Raw genomic sequence first — 15,652 nt, 5'->3', positions numbered from 1 at the left:
AAATTTAAGACAACCAGCACAGAAAGCCAGCTAGCAGTGATAAGTGAAGTGAGACAGCCGTTGTCAAGGATACAAGCTGTGTGCATCACAAACACAGATACAGGCATGACAGGATGAGAGGGAATTGAGTTCTACAGTTCTAGTTGGGACTTTAATAATGGCTTCTAGAAAGGGAAGATAGGATTTTTCTTTAAAACTTTAGATAGAAGAATAAAGAGAGTAGTAAGGAAATCTTTCTGTAATGAGGCCCCTTGACTGTAAAATGGTAATAGCTACTGCAGTGTTTTAAACTTTTTAGGACATCTATGCTTCCTGCTTCTCCACAGATGTCAATTTTACAACTCAAACGTTACAGAAAAGTAGTATAGATGTAGAAGCATTGCTATAATAATTTGCCCACAGATGCCTTTAGCTTTGAGTGTACATTACACATTTGTTTTATCCTCAATTGAAGCTGCTCACAGCTGCACAAATTGGTTTCCCCAGTGTGTTTTGATGATGGACTTCTTATTGTAGACTTGTCGAACATTGGTGCAAACAGGGAGTTGCACTTTGATTCTTCTAAGCTGACAGCTATAAAAAATGTATTATTACATTTCTGTGTTATAGCCACCCTGGAATGAGGTGTCGTGTTTTCTTGAGGTGTTTCAGTGATTTTTTCTGTATCGCAATCATTATGTGTATCCATCACCCACTTACAAACAAGATCAAATTTGCCGGCTCTCTAAACTTCAATGTTCAAAATTCGATTTCCTAGAGCAGCATTTACCTTGCGCTCAAGGATTGTCCACACTTACAGGCAGAGACCTTGAGTGATTGTTTATACATCTTCTGGGGCTTTATTGCGAAAAGCAAAAATACCCCAATCTTGTTTGACACTTATAAGATATTTCAGTCACTGCATGCTATGACATATCTCAGAAAGGAGCTTATAAGAACAGTCTTGTCTGCGAGAGAGACTCAAAATCATGCACTTATCTGTGCAGCCTTGTTTTCAGGCACTAAGGACGAGACACTGCAGAAAATGTTGTGTGTCTATTTGTAAGGGTCACAGAAAGCTGACAATGAATTATTAATAACAAATGTTAGTTTCACCTGTCCCTGCCCTGCTTCCCTTCATCCCCCTCTCCGACCTGCGCTATCACATATCGCCAGCTCTGAGACTGTGAAAATGTTTCTGCCCGCAGATAAGAGGCCCCGAAGGAAAGGGGAAAAAAACAGTGGTGGAAGAAGAGGGGGTAAGCGGAGTAGTAGCTGAGCTGAATATCTATTGGGAGATCAGAGTATGGGGCTAATCTGGGTTAAACGGCTTCTCAGCAAGGCTCAACAGTCCTCCGGGGTGAGAGGAATGTGGCAGGGTGGTACGTTGTCACCCACGGTTTCAGCTTCAGTGATCAGGAGAAAGAAGAAGCTGGATTTCATTGAACAGGCACTTTAAACATACATTTTAAGCTTTTTTTATGACGCTTTGCATGGCTCATAAGCAGTTTAGAGACAACCATCCAATACAACCATCCATCACCTACATGATGAAGACAGGCATAATGGTTTTTACATGTAAAACGTGTGTACACACAATGATGATTATCTATATTCAATTACTTCAACAGACCTTCAAAATATTTGGTTTGTGATTTGACACCAGACAACTTAATTAATCTTAATTAATAATTAATTAATCTGCTTTCTTAAAAGGTCTCTGAAACTTCAACACATGCTGGTGTGTTACAGATGTAATCAGCTCCTTCAACCTGAGATTTCATTGATGACTATTTCACATGTGGTTAACAATACTACTCCTTCAATCAGAAATGTTTGCGTGAAAGAACTGACTGTTTAGTGGAAACGACGCTGCTTTTTGAGGGAGCACTCAAAGAATACAAACAGCAAAGAGGATTCTGCTGTGAGAGCTAATCCCCCTTTAATAAACACAAATAAGATTAAATCTTACTTTAATTAACAACACTAAGAAACATAGCACAGAAGGAGGAGGTTGGGGTGGCGGGGGGAGTTGCAGCAGGAAACAGAGTTGGCAGAACAGCCACACTGTGACTGTTGACTGGTATGAGTGTGATTTTATGTTGGTAGTCAGCTGGTAGCCACACGACTAATGAATGAGTAAGTGACTGTAAAGCATGATTTCACAATTTTCTTCATCTCCAGCACGATGAAGGAGCTGACATTAGCTATATCGGGGAGCAGAGCAATGACAGTAATGCCATTGCTCCTTCTATCTGCACATGTCAGTACAATTTAATTAGCTCAATCCAGACCCTGGTAATGTATCACTTCACCACTCACTGCACTTTTATCATGATATGTGTGACAAATGAAGATTTGATCTATGAAACAGTATCATGTAATAAGTCATTACTATGTAGTTAATTAAACAAAGTTTACTGATACTAAACAAATGACTGTGAGTAAACAAAATGTTTAGGTTTTCTTATTCAAGCTTATTGGAGTTTGGACACCTTCTATCTCATCTTCTTAATTTTGCTCATCATCCATTTAAGCCGTCTTCACAGTGTATTTTATGCATATGCACTTTGCATTGCACTTCAAAGCTGACAAAGGAGTCTGTCGGACCTATCCTTTTGTGGGCATTTCTCTGGTTTACCTATGTTTTCCTGCTTTATACTGTTTAACTGTCTTATATGGTGTTTGTGTGATCTATTGTGTGTTTTGTCTGAGTTTTGCATCCCAAATCTAATGTGTTTTCTACTGCAAAAATGACAAAAACTCTGACTCTATTGGTAATATATAACAAACCATAGTAACCTGTTACATACAGTGTTTCACTTAATTATTTACGGCTCTGAATTAAAGAACACTTGACATTTATACATACATTTGTAGTGAGATATTAAAAATTTGGTACTTTGGATTTTGTTTTTTGCTGAAGGATGTCCTGGCACTACAAGAAATAATCACCATACAGTAGTTCATCATTGACTGCAGCATTTTATTGACATTTTTCTGGACAATTAGCTCAAACACAGCTGTTGCCTTTCAGGACAGGAGGTAAACTCAGTGTGTAACAGCTTGTGTGACACACAAGTATTACAGTTTGTTTAAAATAAAGGCCATGTCCTCTATCAGACGGCTATACTGTAGTTAAAAGGGAGGTCCAACTATCATGTTCACACTATGTGGTGTACCTACTGTATATCATAATGACTCACTTCTGCCAAAGTGTAGAGATTTGTACAATGATCTCTCTTAGATCTATCATTTAACCTCCATGACTTTAGCAGCTGCTGCAGCCCATTCACTATGCTCAATAGTCTGCCTTAGACTTTGTAAGGTAAGATTACTTGAGCAGTTTGTTGTTATGCCGTGGAACTCAAGCCATGATTGTTTCTTAAATGTTTTCATTTCAACGGAAAGCAGGGCCACTGTTAGTTTGGAAAAAAAACCTGAATGATACAAGAAAAAGAAGCCTAATAATACACTGACGAATATAGATATTTAATTATGCTGGGGGAGATGTTGAAATGTCAGTTATTGTTGCACATGGCAGCAGACAGGATCCCTGATACATCAATAACTGTATTATGAATAATCCTTATCATACCTTGACTATGAAGTATTCTTAAAGAGTTGACGCAAGATGAAAACCCTACCATAATGAAAACAAACAGCTACTGATACCTCTATGAAACGTGCTCTCTTGTTTACTTAAATAAACCTGAAGTGTTAGTGATGTGTCCCTAAAGAGTCAAACAGGAAGTACATCTTCTGTAGCTTGTCTCGTGTCTTACTAAGGAGTTTCTTTTTGCTTGTGTTTTCTTTTCCCCCTGGATATCTCTCCCGATCCAACTCTATCAGAGCAGTAAATTCAGCATGCAGAGGAAATCAATATGCCAGTCCTATTATCAGATGAGTGGGTGTGATTTAAGACCATCTCCTATTGGCTCTCAGCATCTTGAACAACAGCACATATGCACACACACGCAAACACAACAACACACCCTACAGGACAGCAAGGTATTGTCCAGGCATAATAAATGAATGTGGATGTCGGTGGGAACATAAAACAAAAGTAATTAAAGGGAGCTGAAGGGCCCCAAAGCTCAGAGCACTTGATTAATGATGCCTTTCAGCACACAGGGCTCAACTAGACTAGCCTGACGAGGCTAAAGAGAGAAAGAGAGAGAGAGAGAGGTGTATACGTGTAGGTATATCATTGACCTGCCCTAAACCTCTGGGGAAGAGTGGAATTGTTGGGTTAAGATAAACTGATGAAGTTGTTGCCTGATAGGGAAATACTGGAGAGGAGAAATAGAAAAATAAATGTAGTTTTACAAAACACTGTAAATTTTAACAAATATGCACTTCAGCTCTTTAATCCACATAAAATTAAATATCCAGGGTATTCTTCATATAATTGAAATAACTGAGACGCGTCCTCTTGTGACAGCGAGGATAGATGTTCTTCGTTCAATCTGTACCGCTGAAACATTCAGAGAATTCCTTCGTCCCGAGTGAACAAAAGACTGTCTCTTGCAAACACTAAAAGTCACATTCTGTTAGGGAAAGCAGAAATCAAGATCCGGCGCGGTAATGACGAAGCGAAGAACTGCTGACCTCAGCAAGCAATTAGGTGAGGACTGCTGGCTGAGTGGCGTCTTGTCTGGGTTTGGAAATGTGGGATTTTGTGTGTGTGAGTGTGTTCGTGTGTGCGCATGAGCAAGAGAGAGACAGCAAAACAGGTTGTGTGCAGGGAAAATAGCTCCCCAGCCAACCTGTAATGCATTTCTCTCTATCTCATAATTGGATTTTAAAAATACATGGAGCAGCCCTTTATATGTGGTGTCAGGTTGACTCCAGATACCTTCCACTCCTCTTTTTTTTGTGTTACCTCTCATTTTCTGTTCTCACTTGTCTCCTTTGTTGCCATCTTTCCGCACACTTTCACAGTTTTATCTCTAATTCCTCTCTCTGTTTCACTACCTACTCACATATGCTCTCTCCTCTTATATCTCATATCTCATTGTTGCCTCTTTACAATGGGAACAATTGCAAATAAGCAAAACGCCAATGGATGCCTTCACATACAGGGGTGTAGACAAATTCACCAATTTACTGGATCAGGAAATATGAGAGTGGGACCGGGGGGGTTGAGGTGGCTGAAATTTTTTTTAAAGGGCTGGACAAGATGAGACTCAAGCTGGACTCTCAATTTTATGTATTTCTGAGGCAACACCACAGAAGACCTCTGAAGGTTATATTGGCTCATATTGCTCCACTCTGCAGGGTTGTGCAGCTGCCCCCCCCCCAAAATGCACTGTGGCACTTCTTGTTTTGTGTATTACTTACTACTGTTTTGATGCCTTGGTCTCATGGCTGTCATGGCCTACTTTCCAAGTTGTTCCATCTTTGTAGCAGTGCCAAAAGCCATTAAGCACATTTTTGTAATGGCGCAAAAAACCTCTCCCTCTGCCTGTTTCTTTTTAACATCTCACTAATCTTTCTTCCTCCTCATGAGGCAGATGTCTTCTGCTTTATTCCTGCTGTCTTCCTGTCTCTTCGTCTTTCTGTGTTTAATCACCACCCTCCTGTTGACAGAGAGCCTCTGAGTGCAATAAAACAACAGGACTGATGTTTGTGTTTGTGTGTGTGTGTGTGTGTGTGTGTGTGTGTGTGTGTGTGGGGGGGGGGGGGGGGGGGGGGAGATTGGTACATGTGTGCCAATGTGCATTCACGTTGAGCTTTCAATATCTGTGCCCCTAATGCCTCTAATCCTGTACTATATGTGACATTATCACTCGTGCTGTGCAGAGTGGTAGTGTATGAAAGGTGGTGCAGTGCCAGTTTCTGTGTGTATAATGCTTTGTGATGTTGTTCCATTATTACAACATGACATATTGTGTATTTTGATGTCTTTAACTAGATGGAGATGGTGTATGTTTATTTGTCTGACAGATGGGGTGTGTGAATTTAACAAGCTGAATGAGTTACAGTAAGACATCTGGACACAGACATGTACACCTTATTACCAGCAATAATTAATCTATAAACACAGCATATAAACCTACATGCCTGGCTGGAAAATTGCTGACACACACACACACACACACCTACAGAAACACAACACACACACAAAAGCAGGTAAAGCAGCATACACAGTGAGAAAACGGAGCCACTCACACACATAAACACCAGGGTTCTCCCCAGAAATTTTTAGTGTAGCGGTGCACCGTCTGTCCGGGGTGTGTGTGTGTGTGTGTGTGTGTGTGTGTGTGTGTGTGTGCGAACGCTTGTCAACGTCAGTCCGGTGGGGGGGGGGAAGACAGATGGACGGACAGACGGTCATCAACTCCGTCAACCGGGGGACGGACGGACGCTCAGCCGGGAGCTCCTAGCCGTCAACCGGGGGACGGATGGACGGGCGGTCGTCACTGTCACGCGCGGAGTATAGCGGTGCTGACCTAGCGGTATAGCGGCGCAGCGCCGCTGTTCCACCGTCTGGGGAGAACCCTGAACACAATGCACATGGACCACTAACTTGTGTTTCTTGAGTGAGAGCCCCATGTGCTGCTTCATCTGTTGCAGGCCATGGTAGTCGGTGTAGATGAGGTCAAAGGGCAACGGGCCGGTCAGTGGGCAACTGCCTCTGCCTGGGGGCACACCGAGGAACCTGCAACACACAAACACAAATAAAACACAGAGTTTAAACAAGCAGAGGAACATGACAGACAGTATTTTTTGTGTGAACCTTCTCTCTTCCCCATGAGCCCACTGACTTCACCTCAGTCGGCTGAGCCACAAGAGCATCCAAGCGTGTAGTATTAACTTGGAAAAAACATTCTGGATTTGTAGCAAAAAAGGAACAGTAAAGAGAAGGTGTATATGCAGTATGGTGGTCCTGGCATGAGTCAAACACACTCATTGACATGTGAATCTTAAAAAAAATGTTAAAAAAAAATAGGTTTGAAAAGCTTTTCTGGGTACTGTGGAGTATAAATCTACCAGCAGAAAGTGTTTTACTTCGATTTTATTTTTCCAATATTCTCAAAATGTGTATTAGTCTTCTATCAATGCCTTTGAGTTGAGGTGACAAGTTGTCTTACTGTGTGTTCACATCATACTATATTAGTTCAGGCATTTTCAATTTTCCCTGATTTCAAAATAACCCATGAGGACATGAGCCAACTTCTACCTGTCTATGCTCCACCTCTGGTCATCTGTCATCCAGAGTTCTAATATTAGAAAGGCGTGTTCAGATCAGCCACATACTGCAGCAAAATTAGCCAGAGTGGAACTTACAGTCCAAACTGTTAGTAATTTTTGCTGCTGTGCAATAATCTGTTACATTCTTCTTTCTTTTTTGTTGCTCTACTACCCTTTGCAGCTTTGAAAAATATGGCCAGTTTTGTGTAAAACATTCTTAAAGGGCACACCAATGTAATTTCCCCTATGTTAACCATTCAAGCAACACTATGTAACTTTTACAGCGTCTTGTAATAGGCTGAATGGCATCTCTGTCTCAGCCACTTAACCCACCTATCACTTGTTTTTTGCACAATGTAACTTCAGTGAGAAGGTAGGACCACAGCGTAACATGCATGTTTGCTTCAAAATACAAGTTTTCAACTAGGGATGGGGCCAATCCGATCCAGTATCGATATCGGGTCCGATACCAACGTAAATCATGGATCAGAAATTTCCGAACCTGCAGAGATTTCCAATCCATGAGCCATGTCTGTGCTTTAATGTTGTTTGCTGAAATGACTCCACAAGTGATTCCTGCCAGCTAGCCTGCTAGCTAGAACAACTATGAAAAGAGCAAATGCCAGTAGAATGGTTACGGAGTGCTACTTCACAAATACAGGCAATACAGTGCTTTTGGATCGAAGGACACTTAATGAAACCAAGAATAGAGAAAGGTTAGTACTTTGTTTTGTCAGGCTTTGTGATTCATACTCACATCAAAAAGCCACAAAAAAGCCACATTAATTGAAGGCTTTTTAATTGATGCAGAGCAGTGTACTTTAGTTTTATTTGGTTATGACTTATTGATCATAAAGCAAAGTAAAAGTCAAAGTTCTTTTTTCTGGGTTTCATAGAAATAGTAATTATAGACACACTTCATGTTGAGTGCCAATTATCAACTGTTAGCCGGGTAACATGCTAGGCAAAAATGGTAAACATTGTATTTGCTAAATATCAGCATTGTAATTGTGAGCATGTTCACATACAGATGTTGCTGTGCCTCATTGGGCTGGGTAGCTCTTGTTATGTTATACAGTAGAACTGTAAGGTTCTTGCTAAAAAATGTAAGAGCTCTGATGTCTATAAATGTTACTTGATATCCGCTGGACTCATCTGGAAAATAAGGAGTGCTGAATTACACATTTCCATCAGCAGAAAAACTGTGTGGTTAGCATGAGCAGTGACAGCTGAATAGACAAAGCGCTGCAGAGACTGAACTTCCTCAGCAGAAAATTCGGTTTGATTGACAGCTGATTGCTGAGGAGTGCAGACACCACAGCAGTGAGACCTGAGTACAAAACAATTTTTAAAGAATCTTGGCACTTTAAAACACCAGAAGTATACTTATTTTTAAATGCATGCCCCTTGAAGAAATCAAAGGCCCTAACCCTAGAGTGGTTATACTCAAACTGCCTGCTGAGCTACTCAGTAAAACACGTGAGAAAAGAGACTGCATAGATGGCAAGATGAGGCCAAAACTTGAGCACAGAATGAAAAGGAATTTGAAAAATATAATGAAAGTAGTCATGGTTTAGGGAACTCTTTGCACTGCGTACCAAAATGGTAAAGACGTAGCATGTCCTTCAAACACTTTGGATGACAAAGTAACCCAACAAGTTGCGATAAGCAGAAGTTCATCAACTGTTTACATCTCCCCTTGTTGGGGAAAAACGTTCTCATATCAAAGTTAAAAATACAATTCCGAAGCAAAGAAAAAAAAAAAAAAACTATTAAAACTAAAATGGTGGTTTGACTGAGAGTTGAATTAAAAGTGTATTTGGTGATCAAATAGCATCGTATGGCTAATGCTGAATTCAATCAAAGTTAGCCAAGGGGTGATGTGGAGACCTTTGGCAAAACATAATTCAAACAAACAGGATGGAAAGAGCTGAATGTGTAATGACCTGGCTGCTGTACCTCACAGCAGCAGCACCAACAACAACAACAGATGGTCAATGGATGGAGGGAGAGAGAAACCAGGAAGAGATAAACTGATATATTGAGGTTCTGTGTGTGTCAGGTGCTTAACTTTACAAGTGCGTATGTGTGTACGTGTTTTGAAATACAAACGTCTGCCTGTCTGTCTGTTGATACATACACTCCGACCACTTCCCAAAAGTCTACTTTGATTACAAGAAGACACAAACACACACCAGTACAAACCAATGGAGAGAAGAGATATGATTCCTAATTATGTGGTTTACTGTGCCCAGTTCCACATTCTTGGTTGACTCAGTTTCAACTCATTGATCCACTAAGCTCTCTGTTACCGTGCTGACAGACCCTCTATTGGATATCTGACCTGTGAGTGGTCTGCTAGCTCTTACTTAGGTCTTATTTCCATGACAGATGAGACCAAAGGCTAATGGAGACGGTAATGCAATTCGTACCTCCAGTGAATTTCATCTCGCTATGCTAGTTTTACATTGGAGTCTTTTTGGCTGCGCTGCTGATCCAAAGGGTCACTTGATAGTGTCTGCGAGGCAGCACTTACAGGAGCTCTGCTGACAGCTGCCAACCACCAACAGACAGCAGTGAAAACACACAGATAACAGAGATTGATGAAAATGGGCAAATGTGGAACTACTGTTTACTGTAGTGTGGATGATGAATGATTATGTTATGTTATGTTATGAGTTTGAACAGCATCTCTTTTTTTCTTGCTGAAGAATGAGATCTAGTTGAGAGCCAATGGGTGTACATATACATACCGTATATTCGACACACCTTTTCTGTATATTACTATATTATTAAATGCACCAGCCAACCGTTGAAATTTTGACAGAATAAAAACCTGAAGCACAACAAAAATTATTGTGGTGCTAGTACAACACCATAACAGAAATCTTAAAATGTACAATTTCATTTCAATTTCGTCTTCTGCATTGTGGGCTGCTTTATTTTTAAAAAACATGATAGAATATGAATGCCTTAACTGTTAGCCCAGTTCAGACCAAAGATTTCACAACAAGAGGAGTACGTTCTGAAAACCTGCCCTTTCACACCAATGTGACCAGACGATACGGTGTATCATCTCAGATGCAACGACTCTCTGAACATTTGCGGTAAACTGGCTTTTTTATGGCTGGATATAATTTGTAGTGTCTTACGCAAGAGTGAGTTACTTGCTACCACATTTGTAGTGATGATGACATGATGAATAAAGGGCGTGTGCATCATGAAGCAAGAGAGAAAGAGAAAGTAACGTAGAGAGAAGTATGCTTGGGTGAGAGAGAGCGAGCACTGCAGAGTGGCTGTGAATGCAAGTGGAGCAGAGGAAAAGCAGTGCAGTTGTTAATTAAGCAGCAGCCGTTGATTACATTGATTACATGCATTATTATGTTCTAAAACCATCCACCGACGACAGGCTAAGTCACTGGCAACACCATCAGCCTAAGTCGAGCTGCAAAGGGCCAGTTCACACTGCTGCAAAGTTTCTATGCAATGTACTAAAACGGTTTCATTGTGTCGTGAATCTTTGGTCTAAACTGGGCTTTACAGTAACAATTCGAGATAATGAGTTAAATGTCTCCATTAAAAATGACACAAAAGGGATTTTCTATATCCTTTTGTTTTCCCAGCTGTACTGAAAACATACTAGACTGTGACCCTGAAAGCAACGTACATACCAAACTATAAATTTTGAGTACAACTACAGCTCTAGTACACTCTCCTAAAGCAATTACAGTGTAAGGGATGAGAGACAAAATCCACAGTCCTCATACTGTGCAGCCAAGTCAAATAGTATTCTTTTGTTATACGTCTGGAAGATTAGACGCCTCACAACCTCTAAAAGCAAAGTGTATATTCTGAGTAAATGCTTCTGTTCATGAAATACACATTGGATCAATTAATGTAACGTCTATGTAAACAGTTAGGTTGAAATCCCTCATCAGAATAGTTTCCTATAGGATGAAGGAATATTGTCTGGCGAACCAAAAAAAGGGACTGACTCCATCTTCTGAGGACTCATATTAGCTTCAGGTGAACTTAAGTACATCTATTATGGCGTGCAGGTGGTTGAGTGGTTAGAGCGCATGCCACATACGCAGCCGACCCTGGTTCCATTCCAGCCGGAGGTCCTTTGCTGCATGTCACATCCCCCTCTCTCTCTCCCATATTTCATATCTGTCTACTGCTTAATAAACGTGTCTATGCCAAAAAAAATCTTAAAAAAAAAAAAAAAAAAAAAGTATATCTATTATGCATATAGAACAAGGACTGTGTCATGAACAGGAACAATTACAGTGACCAATAACTGTATCACTGAACATGAATGTGAGTGTTGTGACTTGTAAGACTGTGAAACATTGTGAAGCTATACTTTAAGTGTGTTTGCTAAAAGTTTTACAAGCCAAAGTCTCTTGAATTTCACCCCATGGTAATGTCCTCCTTTAATCACAGCTGTAGTGTTGCCTGTATCCAAGCATTTTAGAAGCTAGCCACCATATGCGGTCTGAAACCCTGTAACACATTATGAAACAGTATGATGGGATTTCAAGTGTGCACTCTGCCTGGAGTGTGGTGCCCCTCATTAGTCTCGTTTCCATTAGTGATACAATGTCTGCCTCCATCCGTATAGATAATGGAGAGCTCTCATAGTTAAAGAGGCCTATTCAAAGAGCCCACTCAATGAGAGCCAATCACATATCGGAGATGAGCCAGCCTGCTACAGCATTATTTAGATTTGCTACAGAAGTTTGATGAATGTGCTTTAGGTCCTAAAACCAGACTCCTTCACGGAAGACTGTGGGGTGCTACAACGTCACCAGCTGCCTCGCAATGCATCTGGATCGTTAATAAACTCTTCTCTCATGAAGCTTCAGACAGGACATTTAAACAGCTTCTTAGGAGGCCTCAGCATTGGAGCTTGCTTGCTAAGCCGGTATGCTGTATTCATAATTATTCTTTAGTGAAGGACAAGGTGGAAGACAATTCATTTGGAGGATTGGGAGTGTTTGGCTAATGTTTGTTGAACAAACTGTGTATTGTTGACCCTCCCAGTAAAGCCTCAAGTTTAAACCTCCTGACTTTGGACTAGAAGGTTGCTCATTACAGCCTCAGTCACACACTAAAGTGTCCCATAACAGTATAATAAAGCTTGGGACATGCTTTGCTTTTTAATGGAGAAACTAATTACATGAGATGTCTATTTTTATTTCAGAACATGTTGAAGTATAATATAAAATTATGAGACTGAGCTTCTATAATTTAATAAAAATGTGTTAACTACAGTCTTGCAATTTACTTTCACATTTAACATTTTGCAGAACGGAATAACTGAAACATAAGGAAATTCACTGATTGGCACATAAAGGATGTTAATGTCATTTTATTTATTTATTATTTTTTTTTATTTTTTATTTATTTATTTTTTTTTAAAGATTTTTTTTGGCGTAGACACCTTTATTAAGCAGTAGACAGATATGAAATATGGGAGAGAGAGGGGGATGTGACATGCAGCAAAGGACCTCCGGCCGGATTCGAACCGGGGTCGGCTGCGTTTATGGCATGCGCTCTAACCACTCGACCACCTGCGCGCCTGTTTACGTCATTTTAACAGAATGAGCTCAAACAACTGCTATTAACTGACAGCCTATTTAATTTCCCAAGGTACATAAAGTACGCCTACTCAGTTGTAATAAACATCCCCATCATATTCTTGCTTAATTAAATACTCTTGAATGTCAATCCATTCACAATTGGGCACTATTGACGATGTTACTTATACTGTCAGTTTGTAGTGACCACAGGTCTGAAAAGTAATCCATTAAAAGTTTGCATAAATCTTACTAAACTATATTTATAGAACCTTAGCAATGTTTTGTATCATACAATCAGTGTTCCATCAAAAGCACACAAATCTGTAATTTATAATGACCACTATACCATCTCTGGTTATTCATTGAGGAAGCAATAACACAATATGTACAATCCATTTCCATCAAGCAGCGCTGGAACTCAGTCAGTCCTTTTGTCTGCCTGCAGATGTCTATCAGTCTGCCTGTGTCTCCCTCATAACAGAGAAACCTGGAGGACAGCGATAAAGGGGTTTTGCAGTCTTGCTAATTGGTATTCAAAAGAAAAAAAGGAGAGGAAAAGAATGACAAAGAGAAAGTAAGAAAATATAGAAAGAAAAACAGACTGTAACGTACCAACAGCTGAGAAAACAGTAGCATGACAGAATACAAGCAGCTCCTCAGCTTTTCATTTTTTGTCAGCAGCCTGTTTCTCTCATTCTTCCCCTCTAATCCTTCTCTTTGGCAGCTTTCAACCATACAACATTGGCCAAGAGTGAAAATGATTTGTTTATTCGTTAAATTTTTTTCACTCTTTTGCTGATGGAGGTTCCTTGATCACCTGACCTTTTGATGGCATATTTTTTACAAAGTGGACTGAACCAGCTGTCCATTAAATTCACTGCTTGATCTAGGTTTGTACAGCATAAATACTCTATACACATCTTGTATAGGCATTCAATGGAAATCAGCTTAGCCGGCTGTACTTCAGTGTCCCGTGTTAGAAACAGACTACAGGCTTGTTACAGAGAAATGTTTTTCTGTATTTTTACAAGTTAAATTTAATCTGTTGCTAACTTTAATTGAAAAAAAATTTCACAGCTGTGGTTTAATATCTATTTCTCAACAAACAAACAGATAGTTAACACTGAAGAGTGAATTCCAAAGCAGAGTTGCAATTTGGCACTGTTTGATGGAGGCACATCTGAATTACTGGCGCTGTTCGCTGTGTGTGTTACCCACACACGCAGATACTGGCAACTATTCAAAGGAATTTTGAAGGTTTAATTTGAAATTTTGGCATTAACTTGTTTGTACATGTCTATTTTGAAAATGCCTTATCGATAATTAAAGTTGCATATTAGGATAAAAAAACAAATAGAAAGTAAGAAAAACGTTACACCTATAAAAATATTAATGTAAATGTGTGAATGCTAAGAAGTAGAAAAATAAAACCTGTTCGGATATTCAGAGTAGCTATAATACAAATACAAACACATGCACACACACACACACACACACACACACACACACACACACACACACTTGGGATGGCAGCCATCCCAGACACAATTCCAGTGCCACGCAGGGCCACATAGGAGTCCAATTACCCAAGGTTCTCTTGTCTCCTGGCTGGCATGCAGTCAACGAGCCCTCAGAATGAACTCTGTCTCAAACATGCACACGCCGACACACACACAAACAGACACCGACACCGACACACACACACACACACACGCAATGACAGACAGACTGGAGAGCAACATATCACTTAATGTTTCACCACTACTGTAAAGAGTATTCAAAGCCTATACAGCCTGTTACACCACTGATCATATAGGAAACCTGTGTGATATTGCTAATAGATTTGTTGATGCCGCACCACATCAAAATAGTAAAGTACTCAGTGTTCATAGAAACATTTTAACATGGCAACATTCGCTATTGAAGGAACAAAAACTGGCAAAATTAGAAATACAAGGAGATCTGTAGGACACGGCAGGTATTCCACCGCAGTCATTAATCAAACTGAAGCGTTTTGGTTGTTATACAGGAACACAACACTGATAGGAGGTGCTCCATTATAGCTGAGATGCTCAACCTGTGCTGAACCAATTCCTCAGACTTCCAAATATAGCATGTGATCTTTAGAGCTAACTGACATCTAAATAGTGATATCTTTTACAAAATTGTGCTGTCCGAGGTAAAACTTTAGAGATTATGTAAATCAACAACATTTAATCTGAATGGAGCTGTAAAACATCAAATTGATTGCTGTACTTGTAATTTTTTTTTTTTTTTTTGGTGAAATACAGTGAACTGACCGAATGGTATTAATTTCAACCACATCTAACACAGCATATTAAATCGTGACCCTTCATGTATCAGACTCTACATTCCTTTCTTCTCTGTCTCATACTATCAACTCTGTCAGCTTTAATAACGTTGAGCTCTCTGCTCATTCAGTAAATAATCAATCACTAGAATCTCAGTGAAATGCTGTGTATGTGTGTGCTTGCAATGAGTAGATGTATGTGAGTTATGTTTTCCTGAGCATGGTTCCATATAGCTATTCAACTCAATTCCAGATGACTGTATTGATCTCCTGTGGAGCAATTTAGCAGGGTGTTATCAGACGCACAAAAGCACAAAATGAGCAATAACACACAGTGCTTGTGGAGATCTCATATCTGCCATTTTAATCATAGGTCTATCACAGTGTATGCTGTATGTGTGTGTGTCTATGTATGTATTTATCTGTGTCAAGTGGTGCAGAAATAGAGATATCTTTTTTGATCTGTACTCATTTTATAAGCAAATGCATAGGTCTGGTGTCCCGCTCTATCCAGTCCTACATATGTGTGTAGTACGAGTAGCTGTGAGGTAGAGATTCCTCTTACTTGGCAACACAGAGA

At 39.9% G+C, this 15,652-nt stretch overlaps 1 protein-coding gene across 3 annotated transcripts in view; it reads right to left on the bottom strand.

Moving 5' to 3' along the window:
* LOC115591062 (alpha-1,6-mannosylglycoprotein 6-beta-N-acetylglucosaminyltransferase B-like) overlaps positions 1 to 15,652 on the bottom strand; it is a 140,841-nt gene that overhangs the window by 15,268 nt on the left and 109,921 nt on the right. For all 3 annotated transcript variants that reach the window (XM_030432689.1, XM_030432696.1, XM_030432706.1), the window contains exon 9: positions 6,512 to 6,643. In XM_030432689.1, coding sequence (XP_030288549.1) covers positions 6,512 to 6,643 — 132 coding nt within the window. The remainder of the gene's footprint in view (positions 1 to 6,511; positions 6,644 to 15,652) is intronic.

This window comes from Sparus aurata, chromosome 1, assembly GCF_900880675.1.
Source record: "Sparus aurata chromosome 1, fSpaAur1.1, whole genome shotgun sequence".
NCBI lineage: Eukaryota > Metazoa > Chordata > Actinopteri > Spariformes > Sparidae > Sparus > Sparus aurata.
Note: the sequence above shows the minus strand (reverse complement) of the source record. Positions and strands in the feature narration are given on the sequence as shown.